Source organism: Anolis sagrei, chromosome 5 (assembly GCF_037176765.1).
Source record: "Anolis sagrei isolate rAnoSag1 chromosome 5, rAnoSag1.mat, whole genome shotgun sequence".
NCBI lineage: Eukaryota > Metazoa > Chordata > Lepidosauria > Squamata > Dactyloidae > Anolis > Anolis sagrei.
Window position 1 is genome coordinate 3,262,972 of NC_090025.1, and position 18,302 is coordinate 3,281,273.

At 48.0% G+C, this 18,302-nt stretch overlaps 1 protein-coding gene across 1 annotated transcript in view; it reads right to left on the reverse strand.

Annotated features, from left to right (window-relative positions):
* The window catches only part of RAB11FIP5 (RAB11 family interacting protein 5), a 73,952-nt gene extending 56,145 nt beyond the window's left edge, over positions 1-17,807 (reverse strand). The window contains exon 1 of the mRNA XM_060779517.2: positions 17,152-17,807. Coding sequence (XP_060635500.2) covers positions 17,152-17,606 — 455 coding nt within the window. The 5' untranslated portion in view covers positions 17,607-17,807. The remainder of the gene's footprint in view (positions 1-17,151) is intronic.
* Positions 17,808-18,302: the final 495 nt, after the last annotated feature.

Below are 18,302 nucleotides of genomic sequence, written 5' to 3' on the forward strand. Positions count from 1 at the left end.
CTCTGCAGGAGTCTATCGTGTCCCATGCAGCTGTGGACAAGTCTACAGAGGGACCACCAAACGCAGCAGCATTGCCCAGACACGCATCAAGGAACATGAAAGGCACTGCAGACTCCTTCAACCAGAGAAGTCAGCCATAGCAGAGCACCTGATGAACCAGCCTGGACACAGCATATTATTGGAGAACACAGAAATGCTGGACCACACCAACAACCACCATGTCAGACTACACAGAGAAGCCATTGACATCCACAAGCATGTGGACAATTTCAACAGAAAGGAAGAGACCATGAAAATGAACAAAATCTGGCTACCAGTATTAAAAAAACTCTAAAATTACAACAGCAAAACAGCAGAGAGGAAACAACCAGGCACAGATTAACACCTCCCAGCAAGAGATTTTCCCAGGCTCAGGCAGGCCTTCAAATGCTAATGAAGGTGATCAGTTGAAACATTCACACCTAGCTGCAGCAGGGAAGAGCTCCTTGCCCCACCCCAGCCATTCCACAGATATATAAACCCATTGTCCTAATTCCAACAGACCTCACTACCTCTGAGGATGCTTGCCATAGATGCAGGCGAAATGTCAGGAGAAATGCCTCTACAAGAACCTCGTGATTCCAGCCATGAAAGCCTTCGACGATAATAATTACTGTTTCTGTTAATTGTTGTCATTGCTAAATTGTTGTCGTTAACTGATGTTGTGTTCTTTGCTGTCATGTAATGCGGGCATCGAATTGTGCCTTGCTTGTATAAACCGCCTTGAGTCCCCACCCCCCCCCACCCCCGGGTGAGAAGGGCAGGGTATAAGCAACCGAAATAAATAAATAAATAAGGCAACAGAACTCATTGTATGCACTGAGCTTAAACCCATCCGCCTGCCAACAAGCAGAGAGTGTTCATGCTCCCGAGAAGAAACCCGAGGCTGCAGGGCAGCCAAGCCAAGAAAAGGCAATCCTTATCTCAAGCCAACAGCACCATGTTTGCACAAATGCGCAATGTTTGGAACAATGGCTTTTGATAACACAGAGCCAAGGAGGTCCTCTCCTGGAAGAAGAGTCAAATATGGGACCAAAACAATGCAATGGGAGGAATACTGTGCACCAGAAGGTGGGGGTCCGCAGGAGGAGGCTGATGCGTTATGCAGGAGAACCACCTGCCAATGCCCAGCTGCATCCCCTCACATTGTCACCTCCAGACCTCTGGAGAAGTTCTCCTAGATCCGGTGTCATTTTGGAAAGGACTTTGTGTTGCAAACACTTTTCCATGGCAGACAAATAAGCCAAGGGAACTCAGCACAATTAATGGCAACTCTGAACAGCGAGCACCCAGCCCGAAACCAAGTAGTCCAATGCTCAAACCACTGCACTGCGCTCTTCCTGTGGCTCCTCCATGATGACATGATGGCAACAGTCTTGGACAGCAATGGCTCACATTTAAGGTAGAATCAGGTGTCAAACAAGGATGTGTTGTTGCCCCAGCCTTATTTTCCATCTTCATGGCTATGCTACATCATCTTGTTGATGGGAGTGGAAATCATCTATCCGACAGATGGCAAGCTATTTAACCTCAGCAGGCTGAAAGCCAAAACCAAGGTCACAATGTCTGTTATAGAACTCTAATATGCCAATGACAATGTAGTCTGTGCGCATTCAGAAAAAGACCCTTGCGCTATGCTACTCTGCTGCTGAGTACACATGCCCAGTGTGGAACACATCTCACCACGCTAAAACAGTGGATGTGGCTCTTAATGAGACATGCCGCATTATCACGGGGTGTCTGCAACCTACACCACTGGAGAAATTACACTGTCTGACATCTGCTGGGAAGTAGCAACCAATAGTGAAAGGTCCAAGGCAGTGACATCTCCAGCCCACCCCATTTGGGTATCAACCAGCACGTCAATGACTTAAATCAAGAAATAGTTTTCTAAGATCAACAGAGACACTTGAGAAACACCTCAGCAAGCGAGAGTCCAAAAGTGGCAGGCTAAAACCCAGAATCCCAATCCATGGCTAATACCAAATGAGAGGCTCCCTCCTGGGCACACAGAAAACTGGGCAACTTGGAAGGCGCTTAACAGACTGTGCTCTGGCCCCACGAGATGCAGAGCCAACCTTCAGAAACGGGGCCACAAGTGGAATCGACAACATGCGAGTGCGGAGAAGAGCAAACCACAGACCACCTGCTGCAATGCAACCTGAGTCCCACCACATGCACAAGGGAGGACCTCCTTGAGGCACTCCAAACGGCCAGATACTGGTCAAAAGACATTTAAAAGAATACCAAGTCTGCAAACTTTGTGTTTTCTCTGGTAGTTTTTCTGTTTTCTAATGCAATACAACTGTTTTGGTTCACTCCTGACACGATAAATAAATCTTGAATTCTGCTCCTGTCTTCTGGAGTATTAGCTCTCCCTCCTCATTTGGTCTCATGTGCAAACTTGATCAGCAAGCCCTCAGTCTAAAACCTTCATTACTAAGAAGGGTGTTCCATGGCCAGGGGGCAATCACCAAGAAGGCCCTGTCTCTCCATGCCAAATGCGCCTGTGATGGTGGCAAGACCGAGAGTAGGGCCTCTTCAGAAGATCTTAGTCTTCGTGGTGGTTCGTAAAGGGAAATGTGTTTGGACAGGTAATCTGGGCTGGGGCCGTTTAGGGCTTTATAGGCCAAAGCCAGCACTTTGAATTGTGCCCGGTAACGAACAGGCAGCCAGTGGAGCTGTCACAACGTAAGAGTTGTATGCTCCTTGTCTGCCGCCTCAGTTATTAACCTGGCTGCTCTCATTGGACTATTTAAAGCTTCTGAACAGTCTTCAAAGGCAGCACCACGTAGAGTGCGTTGCAGTAGTCTATCCTGGATGTGATGAGAATGTGGACCACTCTGGTCAAGTCTGACTTCTCAAAGTATGAGCACAACTGACGCACGAGTTTGAATTATGCAAAAGCTCCCCTGGCCACTGCCAAGACCTGAGGTTCCAGGCTCAGCGATGAGTCCAGGAAGACTCCCAAACTGCAAACCTGTGCCTTCAAAGGGAGTGTAACCCCGTCCAGCACAGGCTGTAACCCTATACCCTCTTCGGCCTTACGACTGACCAGGAGGACCTCCGTCTGGTCTGGATTCAACAATTTGTTTGGCGGGGTTGTTGTAGGTTTTTTCGGGCTCTATGGCCATGGTCTAGAGGCATTCTCTCCTGACGTTTCACCTGCATCTATGGCAAGCATCCTCAGAGGTAGTGAGGTCTGTTGGAACTAGGAGCAAGGGTTTATATATCTGTGGAGTGACCAGGGTGGGACAAAGGACTCTTGTCTGCTAGAGCTAAGTGTGAATGTTTCAACTGACCACCTTGATTAGCATTTGATGGCCTAGCAGTGCCTGGGGCAATCTTTTGTTGAGAGGTGATTAGATGTCCCTGATTGTTTCCTCTCTGTTGTTGTGCTGTTGTAATTTTTGAGTTGTTTAATACAGGAAGCCAGATGTTGTTCATTTTCATGGTTTCCTCCTTTCTGTTGAAATTGTCCACATGCTTGTGGATTTCAGTGGCTTCTCTATGTAGTCTGACATGGTGGTTATGAGAGTGGTCCAGCATTTCTGTGTTCTCAAATAATCTGCTGTGTCCAGGTTGGTTCATCAGGTGCTCTGCTATGGCTGACTTCTCTGACTGAAGTAGTTTGCAGGGCCTTTCATGTTCCTTGATGCGTGTGTGGGCAAGGCTGCTGCGTTTGGTGGTCCCTCTGGAGACTTCTTGTCCACAGCTGCATGGTACACAATGGTAGACTCCTGCAGAAGTGAGAGGATCCCTCTTGTCCTTTGCTGAACAGAGCATTGGTTGGATTTTCTTGGTGGGCCTGGAGATAGTTGGTATGTTGTGTTTCCTCATCAGCTTTCCTATGCGGTCAGTGGTTCCCTTGATATCTCGCAAGAACACTTTTCCTTTGGGTGGACCTTTGTCTTTACACTCGTGGCTTGTTGTTGGTCTTGCCGCTCTTCTGATGTCTGAAGAGGGTCACTTAACCAATTGCAAATCCATCTAATAGTAGCATTGTCCAGCCCACATTTGACTAGCTGGCTTGCAAACATCATGGGAGACTCTTTCGTAGGCCTTCCTGGAGTCAAGATCTGCTCCATCCACAGCATTGCCTGCATCTACCAAGCTTGTACCTCTATTGAAAAAAGATATAACTTGTTTTTGAGGAATCTACGTTGACTTTGAGTAATCACAGCCATGCACAGCTCAAGGCTTGCAAGCAGGCTCCCACCTGGTGCGGCCAGGCTGGCTGCTGGTCAGCAGATTTGGAGCACGTGGGGCTGCCTCTCCCTTTGCGCAAGTCCTGCCAAGGAAACAGCTGACGCCGCAAGGCCAAGGGGCCCTCCGAGTCAAGAAGGCGCAGAGGCGGCAGCAGCCGCTGGCACAACAACAACAGAGGAGGAGGAGGCCAAAACCCAGGGTGTGAAATCCCAAGACATTCAAAAGTCATGTGGTCCTAAGTGTGTCACATAAAGCACTCTCAACCTGTATTTACAGTGACACAGGGTGCATCGTACCTGGTGGAAAGAACACAGTTGCACCCTGCTTTAAAGACCATGGCTTAATGCTGTGGAATCCTTGGGGTTGTTGTTTGCAAGATTGTGTTACTTTTGAAATACAAATTGGGAAGTGGCCTCTTCATAAAAGTAGGAAGAAAAAAACACCTTGACTTATGGAGAGGAGGGAAACAGAGACGAAAACAAGACAGGTGTTTGGAGAGAGGGGCACTTTGCAAGCCCCTAACACAGTGTTTCTCAACCTGGGGGTCGGGACCCCTGAGGGGGTCACAAAGGGGTGTCAGAGGGGTCACCAAAAACAATCAGAAAACCCAGTATTTTCTGATGGTCATGGGGATTCCATGTGCAAAGTTTGAGCCAATTCTATCACTGGTGGAGTTCAAAATGTTCTTTGATTGTAATGAACTATAAATCCCAGCAACTACAACTCCCAAAAGTCAAGGTCTATTTTCCCCAGGCTCCACTAGCGTTCACATTTGCGCATATTGAGTATTGTGCCAAGTTTGGTCCAGATCCACCATTGCGTGAGTCCACAGTGCTCTCTGGATATAGGTGAACTACAACTCCCAAACTCAAGGTCAATACCCACCAAACCCTTCCAATGTTTTCCATTGGTCATGGGAGTTCTGTGTGGCAAATTAGGTTCAAATCCATCGCTGGTGGAGTTCAGAATGCTCTTTGATTGTAATGAACTATAAATCCCAGCAACTACAACTCCCAAAAGTCAAGGTCTATTTTCCCCAGGCTCCACCAGTGTTCACATTTGCGCATATTGAGTATTTGTGCCAAGTTTGGTCCAGATCCACCATTGCGTGAGTCCACAGTGCTCTCAGGATGTAGGTGAACTACAACTCCCAAACTCAAGGTCAATATCCACCAAACCCTTCCAATGTTTTCCGTTAGTCATGGGAGTTCTGTGTGGCAAATTAGGTTCAAATCCATCGCTGGTGGAGTTCAGAATGCTCTTTGGTTATAGGTCAACTATAAATCCCAGCAACTACAACTCCCAAATTACAAAATCAATCCTCCCCCAACCCCACTAGCATTTACATGTGGCTGCATTGGGTATTTGTGCCCAGTGAATGAAAATGCATCTTGCATATCTGATATTTACATTATGATTTATAACAATAGTAAAATGAGTGTTATGAAGTAGCAACAAAAACAATGTTATGGTTGAGGGTCACCACCACATGAGGGACTGGATTTTGGGGTCATGGCATTAAGAAGGTTGAGAACCACTGCCCTAAGAAGTGAGGTTGCATGGGGCAGAAGATATTATCATCATCATCATCATCATCATCATCATCATCATCATCATCATAGAATCATAGAATCCTAGAGTTGGAAGAGACCTCCTGGGCCATCCAGTCCAACCCCATTCTGCCAAGAAGCAGGAATATTGCATTCAAATCACCCCTGACAGATGGCCATCCAGCCTCTGCTTAAAAGCTTCCAAAGAAGGAGCCTCCACCACACTCCGGGGCAGAGAGTTCCACTGCTGAACGGCTCTTACAGTCAGGAAGTTCTTCCTCATGTTCAGATGGAATCTCCTCTCTTGTAGTTTGAAGCCATTGTTCCCTTGCGTCCTAGTCTCCAAGGAAGCAGAAAACAAGCTTGCTCCCTCCTCCTCCTCCTTGTGGCTTCCTCTCACATATTTATACATGGCTATCATGTCTCCTCTCAGCCTTCTCTTCTTCAGGCTAAACATGCCCAGCTCCCCAAGCCGCTCCTCATAGGGCTTGTTCTCCAGACCCTTGATCATTTTAGTCGCCCTCCTCTGGACACTTTCCAGCTTGTCAATATCTCTCTTGAATTGTGGTGCCCAGAATTGGACACAATATTCCAGGTAAAGTGGTCTAACCAAAGCAGAATAGAGCATGGGGAGCATGTCTTCCCTGGATCTAGACACTAGGCTCCTCTGGATGCAGGCCAAAATCCCATTGGCTTTTTTTGCCGCCACATCACATTCCTGGCTCATGTTTAACTTGTTGTCCATGAGGACTCCAAGATCTTTTTCACACGTACTGCTCTCGAGCCAGGCATTGTCCCCCATTCTGTCTCTTTGCATTTCATTTTTTCTGCCAAAGTGGAGTCTCTTGCATTTGTCACTGTTGAACTTCATTTTGTTAGTTTTGGCCATTCATCTCTCTAATCTGTCAAGATCGTTTTGATCTTGTACATCAATAAACAAAAGCAAATACAAAAAAAATTGATATAAATCACATAAACAAAAAATAAACAATAACAGTAACACACAGCATTTTCAAAACCTATGGCCATTACAACGGTACCCACAGTTCGCTTCTGATATGATAAATAACCGACACAGAACGCCTGTTGTGCCCCACCTCCCTGAGGCTTTTCATGGACAAACGGTAAAAACAAAGCACCTATTTGCAAAATATATTCACACAGGATGCATGAGGGAAGTATGAGGCGGCTTCCAAAGAAAACAGAACCCGAGTTCAACGAAAAACAAGAGTTTCCTCATTTCCCCGCAGTTGACAGTTGCTGCCCGAAAGATCCACCAGCTCCGGAAAAAACTTTTTCGAAAGTCAGGAAAGAGTTGCGCTTCCTCTTTCCATCGGTCGCCCGCACATTGCAACCGCCACATCTGCCCGCAAAGCCAATGCAAAAGAGAAATACAGTGGCTGCCTCAATGTTATGGGACCTTGGAAGCTGTAGTTTGGTAAGGCACCAACTCTCTTTGGCAGAAAAGACTAAAGACCTTGTCAAGCTACAACTCCCAGGGTCTCATACTATTGAGGCATGGCAGATAAAGTGGAGCCAAACTGCATACGTTTGACAATGCAGTTGCACCCTTGGACACACAATAAGACAAAAACAGGACAGCAGAAGGGGGAAAAAGCAAAGGAGTCTCCATCCATTTAACTTGTTGTGGCTCAGCTTGACTCTGAGTCTGAAGCTGAGCTCTGTGAGCCAGAATTCCTACAGGATGAGGATGATGGGTTACAGATTTCTGTACATGCTTCAGTCAGGCCTGACGGTGGGGCTCCTGAAGGGGAAACAGTCAGTCAGTTCCCAGGGGAAAAGAATGTTAGTGAGACTGATAACGAGAGTGAATTCCCACACGGCCAGGTGGAGACGTCTTTGCCTTTCCACAGTGATCCGGTCCAGCTGGACCAAGATAAGGGGTTACATAGCCTTGAAGATAATGAATTAATGAGCAGGCAAGATCGTCTGCAATTAAGGCTCCGGAGAAGCACTCGCTTGGCCAGCAAGCGAGAAGCCAAGGAGGCCAAGGGTCAACGCAATGTGTTCATGTCTGCAAAGGGTATTTAGCCTTGTAGCTGACAAGCAGGGGCTGTCAGTCCAATGTAGTTCTTCTCATGCAAACTTCTGTGGATTAACTTTGGCTTTTAGCAGCACGCTTCTGGCTTCCTGAGTCTGGGATTTGGGCCTTGTTTTCAACTGTGTTCTATGGATTCTTGTTTGACCATTGCTAAAGGATTATGCTTCATGTTTCTTGCCTTTGGATCGTTGCATTAAATGTCTTTGCATTTAAGCCTTTGACCTGCTTATGGATTTTATGCATTTCATATGCTCTGTTTTGATTTTGCCTTTTTCTCAATAAACTACAAAACCTACATCTCTGGTGTGGTGGTGTCTGGAGCAAGGTGAAAACTACCCTGAGTTGCAACATAACCACTATGACTTTGAAAGGCCTGTACTGACTTATTGGAGGTCCCTCATTCAAAGTCCATCTACACTGACTAGTCAATGCAGTTTCGAACTGGTACTGAAAGTAAGAAAGTAGTTGCACCGTGCAGGTCATTCCACAGGAAATCCTAAAACTAGTTTGAGGCCTGGATAGGGATAACACAAACTATGTGATACACTTTAAGGGATTTCTTTTGTGTCCTTTTTGTAGGATTTGTTTTGCTTGGCTACTGCAGATTGAAGCTGGTTTGAAACTGCGTTAAATGGTCAGTGTAGATGGGGCTTCAGAGAGAAAACACCCTAACATTGAACTAACCATAGCAAAAGCATCCCAGTTTCTCCCTATTTATTTGTTTATTTAAAACTTTTGTATCTCGTTCTTCTCTACCTCCGTGGAGGGACTTTTGGCTAACAGCAAAAAATCAGTGCTATACAATAAATATCATAAAACAACATACACAATAAATAAGTTCTAAAATACATATAAAAATCAATTCGTCAAGTTAAAAACATCATCCAACTCAATCCAATTGCTATTGTCCATTAACTCTTAGTCATCCATCAATCTGTGAATGGCTGATTCCAGAGCCAGGATGTCCTTCACCCCAAAAAATTGATTTTGTCATTTGGGAGTTGTAGTTGCTGGGATTTATAGTTCACCTACAACCAAAGAGCATTCTGAACCCCACCAACGAAGGAATTGAACTAAACTTGGCACACAGTTCTCTCCTGACTAACAGAAAATGCTGGAAGGGTTTGGTGGGCAGTGTCCTTTGGTTTGGGAGTTGTAGTTCACCTACATCCAGAAATCACTGTGGTCTCAAACAATGATGGATCTGGACCAAACTCTATACGAATACTCAATTTGCCCAAATGTGAACACTGGTGGAGTTTGGGGAAAATAGAATCTTGACATTTGGGAGTTGTAGTAGCTGGGATTTGTAGTTCACCTACAATAACAGAGCATTCTGAACCCCACCAACGATAGAATTGGGCCAAACCTCCCACACAGAACCCCCATGTGGGCCACAGGAACGCGTGGCAGGGGACAGCTAGTATAACAATACAAGATTAAAATACATATAGATAAAATACATATATACCAAATCACCAAGGTAAAATCACGTTCAACTCAGTCCGCATATGTGGTCACTCACTTTGGTCTGTAACCAATCTCAGCCATTATTCAGGGAATGCTTCATTCCACAACCAGGATTTCACTAGCCTCCTGAAGGACAAGAGGGAGGGGGCAGACCTAACCTCTCCAGGTAGGGAGTTCCATAGCCGGGGGGGGGGGGGCACCACAGAAAAGGCCCTATCCCTCGTCCCCACCAAGCGCGATTGCAAAGGTGGTGAGAGTGAGAGCAGGGCCTCTCCGGAAGATCTTAATGTCCTTGATGGTTTATAGGAGGAGATGCGGTCAGACAGGTAAACTGTGCCGGAACCGTGTAGGGTTTTGTAGGTTAGAACCAGCACTTTGAATTGCGCTCGGAAGCTGATTGGCAGCCAGTGGAGATATTGTGACAAGGGAGTTGCACGCTCCCTGTACCCCGCTCCCGTAAGCAAACTGGCTGCCAATCGTTGGACTAACTGAAGCTTCCGGGCAGTCTTCAGAGGCAACCCCAGGTAGAGTGCATTGCAGTAGTCTATTCGGGATGTAACCAGAGCGTGGACCGCCGTGGCCAAGTCAAACTTCCCAAGGCATGGGCGTAGCTGGTGCACACGTTTCCCTAGAAAACTAAAAGGATTGGGTGGAGGCTGTCGCAACTCAGGATAGATTCACCTTGCTCAGAACAACACCACACTCCAAGGCTGTAGATTGTGTAGTTTATTGAAGAAAAAGCAACATCATAAACATGGAAATAAGGTTGCAAAAGTTCAATAGCCAAAACAGAATCTTAAATGCAAAGGCAAAGTTTCCAAGGTCCAGAGGCAAATAACATGAAGTATAATCCACAAGCATTGGTCAAATCAGAATCCATGGCAGCATGACAAAGTCCCCAGAAACCAAGATCAAGACCAAAGTCCCAATGCCAAAAGATTTCCCCAGGCAATTCCAGAGAAGTTAACAGGGTGTAAGCAAAGTTGCACTGACAAAGGGTTGACTTTAGGCAGATCGTTAAATATGCTTTCCCAGCATGAAAGCATTACGTTGACCTCGAACTTCCCGTTGGTTAGCAAGCCGAGCACTTCGGCATACCCTTAATTGCAAACAGCTGATATTAAAGTAGATATAACTGATTTTAATGTTTGTGTATATTTATAGTTATTTTATGTCCCGGCATGGAATGCTTGCCATATGTATGTTGTGCTCTGCCCTGAGTCCCCTTCGGGGTGAGAAGGGCGGAATATACATGTTTCAAACTAAGTCTATATAAATAAACATGCAATGTTTGTTTGTGGAATTAACATAACTGAAAAACCACTGGATGAATTGACATGAAATTTAGATACTACACTCCTTACAGGCCGATGAACGACCATCACTCATAAACCACTACAAAAAAATAGCGCAAAGGACTTAAAAACCCAAAAAACCTAAATGACAATATGGCGTATATGTGAAAACAACAGCTCCTACCATCCCCATAGACCAGGCCTTTTAGGGGAGGATGATGTTCCAAATGCACTGCTTCCAAGCTGCGAGCTTCCTTCTCCTTGGAATCCTTTGAGAGCATCCCAATCCGTACATATTTCCTATTTCCTATTTCTGGACTGCAACTCCCAGCAATCCTCCAGATAGATAAGATTTATAGGTTAGATCGATAATAGGTAGACAGATCAATCAGGAGGACTGCTGGGAGTTACAGTCCAGGAATAGGTAGAGAAGGAAGAAAGGAGAGAAAGGAAAAGGAAGGAAGGAGAGAGGTGGAGAAGAAAGGAAGGAAGGATAGAAGGAAAGAAAAAAGGGAAGGAAGGAAGGAAGCAGAGGAAGGAAGGAAGGATAGAAGGGAAGAAAAAAGGAAAGGCAGGCAGGCAGGCAGGCAGGCAGGCAGGAAGGAAGGAAGGAAGGAAGGAAGGAGTGGAAGGAAGGAAGGGAAGAGGTAGAAAAGGAAGGAAGGAAGGAAAGAAAGATAGAAGGAAAGAAAAAAGGGAAGGAAGGAAAGAGGTAGAGAAGGAAGGAGGGAGGGAGGGAGGGAAAGAGATAGAGAAGGAAGGAAGGAAGGAAGGAAGGAAGGAAGGAAGGAAGGAGAGAAGGAAAGAAAAAGGGAAGGTTGGGAGGGAGGGAAGGAAGGAAGGAGGGGAAGGAAGGAAAGAGGTAGAGAAGGAAGGAAGTAAGGAAGGAAGGAAGGAAGGGAAGGAAGGAAAGAGGCAGAGAAGGAAGGAAGGAAGGAAGGAAGGAAGGAAGGAAGGAAGGAAGGAGTGGAAGGAAGGAAGGGAAGAGGTAGAAAAGGAAGGAAGGAAGGAAGGAAGGAAAGATAGAAGGAAAGAAAAAAGGGAAGGAAGGAAAGAGGTAGAGAAGGAAGGAGGGAGGGAGGGAGGGAGGGAGGGAGGGAGGGAGGGAAGGAAAGAGATAGAGAAGGAAGGAAGGAAGGAAGGAAGGAAGGAAGGAAGGAAGGAAGGAGAGAAGGAAAGAAAAAAGGGAAGGTTGGGAGGGAGGGAAGGAAGGAAGGAGGGGAAGGAAGGAAAGAGGTAGAGAAGGAAGGAAGTAAGGAAGGAAGGAAGGAAGGAGAGAGGGAAAGAAAAAAGGGAAGAAAAGGAGGTAGGGAGGGAAAGAAGGAAGGAGAGCAAGAAGGAAAGAAGGAGAGAAAGAGGGAGGGAAGGTTGGCCACAGCAACGCGTGGCAGGTACAGCTAGTAAATAAATAAATAAGTTCCAGAATAAAACTCTTGCTGAGAAGGAAAAGGAAGTCTGGGCAAAACACACACACACACACACACATTTTGGGAGTCCAGCCCTTTACAGAAGGAAATCCTGACCCAAATGGTGCATTGGTAATCATGTCCAAGGATTACCAATAACAATCTGGCCATCTGTTGGGGGAGCTTTGATCCTACTTTCTTGCATGGCAGGAGGCTGGACTGCCAAAGAGGAGGGGGAAAGGGAGTTGATACCCCACCTCATCCCCCAAAAAATCAGGCCTACTATTGACTTTTCCCCATTTGGAACCCCAAATTAGTCCTCTGGGTTCAAATGAGAGAGAGCCCATTTCCCAAAAACAGCTCTGGATCGGATTACATTGAGGGGCACTACAGCCAAGTCAGAGCCCCCCCCCCCCAATATATCAAAACATACACACACACACACACGCACAATATATTCCAAATTCCAAACAATAAGGCTTTGGGGCAATAAGACCTCTTTTGCAGCAAAGAGACCCCTTCTCGCAGGCATTGACCCAAAGGCTATTTGCAGCCCCCCACCTCAAAAAAAAAGAAATAAAGGTCTGCTCTCAGCAAATGCTGCAGTGCCCCCCCCCCCCCCCTCACCTTGCCTCCGCCCCACTTTGGCCAGGGGAGAGAGGGGGATGACTCTGCAGTTCTCCCTTTGAGGCTCTGCTTTCAGGATTGGGATCTTCATACAATCTCAATTGACTATCCTACCAAATTAGGCGGGGGGGGGGGTTACTCTCTGACCCCCCCCCCCCCCAAATCTGCCCTCCTTCTTTCCAGCCTTTCCCCAGCACGACTCAAGAGCACTCTCTTCCTCATTACAGGGGTGGATACTGGGACATGCAGTAGGAGGAACCCTTCTATACAACCAGGTACACTCTGCAATGACTCAGGAAGCATCTCTTCCCCATAGAGATGTAAATACTGGGACATGCAGTCATGAGAATCCTTCTATACAGCTAGGTGCACTCTGCAATGACTCTGGAAACCTCTCTTCCCCATAGAGATGTAGGTACTGGGACATGCAGTGGGGGAAACCCTTCTATACAGCCAGGGGTGCTTTGCAATTACTCAGGAGGCCTATTTTCTTCTGGACGATGTGTCTGATAGGATATGCAGTCTATATTGCCAGGGGCTGCTCTGCAATGACTCAAGAGCGCTCTCTTTCTCATTTTTTGTGTGGATACTGGGACATGGAGTCATGTAAACTCTTCCATGCAGCCAAGGCATGCTTTGCAATGACTCAGGAGGCCTCTGTTCCCCATAGAGACGTGGATACTGGGACATACAGTGGAAGGAACCCTTTTATGCAACCAGGCGTACTCTGCAATAACTCAGGAGGCCTCTCTTCCCCATAGAGACGTGGATACTGGGACATGCAGTGGGGGAAACTCCCTGGTGCACTCTGCAATGACTCAGGAAGCCTCCCTTCCCCCATAGAGATGTGGATACTGGGACATGAAGTGGAGGAAACCCTCTATGCAACCAGGTACACTCTGCAATGATTCAGGAGGCCTTTCTTCCCCATACAGTTGTGGATCCTGGGACATGCAGTGGGGGAAACCCTTCTACGCAGCAGGGGTGCTTTGCAATGACTGGGAAGGCCTATTTTCTGATGGGATATGCAGTCTATGTTGCCAGGGGCTGCTCTGCAATGACTCAAGACAACTCTCTTCCCCATAGAGACATGGATATTGGGACATGCAGAAGGGGAAACCCTTCTATGCAGCCAAGGCATTCTTTTCAATGACTCGGGAGGCTTCTATTCCCCATAGTGATGTGGATACTGGGACATGCAGTCATGGGAATCCTTCTATACAGCCAGGTGCACTCTGCAATGACTCAGGAGGCCCCTCTTCCCCATAGAGATGTGGATACTGAGACATGCAGTGGGGGAAACCCTTCTATACAGCCAGGTACACTCTGCAATGACTCAGGAGGCCCCTCTTCCCCATAGAGATCTGGATAATGGGTCATGCAGTCATGGGAATCCTTCTATACAGCCAGGTGCACTCTGCAATGACTCAGGAAGCCTCTCTTCCCCATAGAGTTGTAGATACTGGGACATGCAGTCATAGACAACCAGGTACACACTGCAATGACTCAGGAAGCCTCTCTTTCCCCTGGAGAGGTGGATACTGGGACATGCAGTCATGATAATACTTCTATACAGCTAGGTACACTCTGCAATGACTCAGGAGGCCTCTCTTCCCATAGAGTTGTGGATACTGGGACATGCAGTCATAGGCAACCAGGTACACACTGCAATGACTCAGGAAGCCTCTCTTCCCCATACAGCTGTGGATACTGAGATATGCAGTCATGGAAACCCTTCTATGCAACCAGGTACATTCTGCAATGACTCAGGAGGCCTGTCTTCCCCATAGAGAGGTGGATACTGGGACATGCAGTCATAAGCAACCAGGTACACACTGCAATGACTCAGGAAGCATCTCTTCCCCATACAGCTGTGGATACTGAGACATACAGTGGGGAAAACCCTTCTATGCAACCAGGTACACTCTGCAATAGCTCAGGTTTCCATTACTGCATGGATACTGGGACATGCAGTCATGGGAATCCTTCTCTTCACCATAGAAATGTGGATACTGGGACATGCAGTGGGGGAAACCCTTCTACGCAGCAGGGGCGCTTTGCAATGACTGGGAAGGCCTATTTTTTGATGGGATATGCAGTCTATGTTTCCTGGGGCTGCTCTGCAATGACTTAAGAGCACTCTCTTCCCCATAGAGACGTGGATACTGGGACATGCAGTCATAAGCAACCAGTTACACACTGCAATGACTCAGGAGGCCTCTCTTCCCCATAGAGTTGTGGACACTGGGACATGCAGTCATAAGCAACCAAGTACACACTGCAATGACTCAGGAAGCCTCTTTTCCCCATACAGCTGTGGATACTGGCACATACTGTCATAGGAATCCTTCTATACAGCTAGGTACACTCTGCAATGACTCAGGAAGCCTCTCTTCCCCATAGATATGTGAATACTGGGACATAGAGTGGGAGGAACCCTTCTATGCAACCAGGTACACTCTGCAATGGCTCTGGTTTCCATGACTGCATGGATACTGGGACATGCAGTCATGGAAACCCATCCATACAGCTAGGTACACTCTGCAATGACTCAGGAGGCCTGTCTTCCCCATACAGCTGTGGATACTGAGATATGCAGTCATGGGAATCCTTCTATACAGCCAGGTACACTCTGCAATGGCTCAGGTTTCCATGAATGCATGGATACTGGGACATGCAATGACTGTCCCAGTGACTCTGCAATGACTCAGGAAGCTTCTCTTCCCCATAGAGACATGGATACTGGGACAAGCAGTCCTGGAAACCCTTCCATACAGCCAAGGCATTCTTTGCAATGACTCAAGGGCACTCTCTTCCCCATACAGCTGTGGATACTGGGCCATGCACTGGGGAAAACCCACTGGTGCACTCAGGAAGCCTCTCTTCCCCATAGGAATGTGGATACTGGGCCATACAGTGGGGGAAGCTCTTATCATGTGGATACTGGGCCATGCAGTGGGGGAAACTCACTGGTGCACTCTGCAATGACTCAAGAAGCCTCTCTTCCCCAGATAATACTTCTATACAGCTAGGTACACTGTGCAAATGACTCAGGAGGCCTCTCTTCCCCATAGGGATGTGGATACTGGGACATGCAGTGGGGGGAAGCCTTTTAATGCAGGCTCGGGCCTCCCTATTGCTTTGGACTCCAACTCCCACCATTCCTCACAGCCTCAGGACCCTTCCTTGGAAACCCTTCTATACGCCTAGGTACACTCTGCAATGACTCAGGAGGCCTCTCTTCTCCATAGAGATGAGGATACTGAGACATGCAGTCATAAGCAACCAGGTACACTCTGCAATGACTCAGGAGGCCTCTCTTCCCCATAGGGATGTGGATACTGGGACATACAGTGGGAGGAGCGCTTATATGCAAGCAGGTACACTCTGCAATGGCTCAGGTTTCCATGACTGCATGGATACTGGGACATGCAGTCCTGGAAACCCTTCCATACAGCCAAGGTATCCTTTGCAATGACTCAAGAGCACTCTCTTCCCATACAGGTGTGGATACTGAGATATGCAGTCATGGTAATCCTTCTATGCAACCAGGTACACTCTGCAATGGCTGAGGTTTCCATGACTGCATGGATACTGGGACATGCAGTCATAAGCAACCAGGTACACACTGCAATGACTCAGGAAGCCTCTCTTCCCCAGATAATACTTCTATACAGCTAGGTACACTCTGCAATGACTCAGGAAGTCTCTCTTCCCCATAGAGATGTGGATACTGGGACATGCAGTCATAAGCAACCAGGTACACACTGCAATGACTCAGGAAGCCTCTCTTCCCCAGATAATACTTCTATACAGCTAGGTACACTCTGCAATTACTCAGGAGGCCTCTCTTCCCCATAGAGATGTGGATACTGAGACATACAGTGGGAGGAACCCTTATATGCAAGCAGGTACACTTTGCAATGACTCAGGTTTCCATGACTGCATGGATACTGGGACATGCAGTCATGATAATACTTCTATACAGCCAGGTACACTCTGCAATGACTCAGGAAGCCTCTCTACCCCATACAGCTGTGGATACTGGCACATGCAGTCATGAGAATCCTTCTATGCAACCAGGTACACTCTGCAATGACTCAGGAAGCCTCTCTTCCCCATAGAGTTGTGGATACTGGGACATGCAGTCATAGGCAACCAGACACACTCTGCAATGACTCAGGAAGCCTCTCTTCCCCATAGAGGTGTGGATACTGGGCCATGCACTGGGGAAAACCCACTACAATGATTCAGGAAGCCTCTCTTCCCCATAGAGATGTGGATACTGGGATATGCAGTGGGGGAAAGCCTTCTAATGGAGGCTTGGGCCTTCCTCTTGCTTTGGACTCCAACTCCCAGCATTCCTCACAGCCTCAGGACCCTTCCTCCCCCCCCCCGAGGCTGTGAGGAATGGTGGGAGTTGGAGTCCAAAGCAATAGGAAGTCAGTCCTGAGTAGGCCGCAGCCTGCCTAAGAGTAGATGCCTAGACTCACTGTGTGTGCGGCTCCCTTCCCGCGGTGCGGAGGAGGCCCCCTAGCGGCAGGGCGGCGGCGCCGAGGAAGCGGTCCATCCCGACCAGGGCGCGCTGCAGTACCGTCACCCGCAGCAAGAGGGCGTCGTTGCCTTGCTCTTCTTGGCTTTGGCTTTGATTCTGAGGCTGCAGTTCGGACTGCGTGCCCGGCGCGGACGGCAGCTCCAAAGCCCAGGGCGGGGCGTCCCATCTCGGGCAGCCGCTGCGGTCGGTGGAGACGGCGGTGCGGACCTTCTGCCTGCCCAGCTGGAGCAAAGCGAAGGCGTCCCCGGCTGGCAAGCCGCCTTTGCCCCGCAGGCCCCTCGCCCCCAAGGCCCCCACCTGCACGTGGCTTGGAAGCCAAGGAGAATTAGCGGGGAGGAGGCCCCGACTACACAGCCCATCATCCCCCGCCTCGGCACGCCGCCCCAGGTTCATAATGCGGCAAATGGGAGGGAAGGGGAGCCCAAGCTCTCCTGCGCCGCTTGGAGGGGCGGCTCCTTTTCCTCCTCTTTCTCCTCTTTCTCCTCCTTCCTTCCTTCCTTCCCTTCTTCCAGGCGGAGGCTCCTCCTCGCCCCGCCGCAGCTGCAACGCGCAGACGCCCCGCGACAGACCCGAAATAAAGGGGAACCGCCTTGAAAGGGAGGGAGGGGGAAAGGAGGAAGGAGAGGAAGTAGGAGAGGAAGGGACCCCCCCCCCCCAATAATACTAATTGTAATAAGAGGGAGAAGAAAGGGGCTCTCTTTGCCGCCACCTGGTGAAAGAGGAGAGTAGGAGAGATGGGAAAGGGGTCCCCCAAAGGGCATCTAGTCGGACCCTTTTCTGTGCATTAGGGAAGGAAGAAGAGAGGAGGAAAGGAAAGAAGGGAAGGAAGGAAAGTGAAGGAAGGAAGAAGGAAAGGGGAGTGGAAAGAAAGAGAAAGAAGGAAAGAGGGGAGGAAAGGAAGGAAAGTTAGAGAAGGAAGGAAAGGAAGAAAGAAGGAAAAAGAGGAGGAAAGGAAAAGGAAAGAGAGAAGGAAAGGGGGAGGTAAGGAAAAGGAAAGAGCGAGAAGGAAGGGAAGGAAAGGAAGAAAGAGAGAAGGAAAATGGGGAGGAAAGAAAGAAAGAGAAGAAAGAGAGAGAGAAGGAAAAGGGA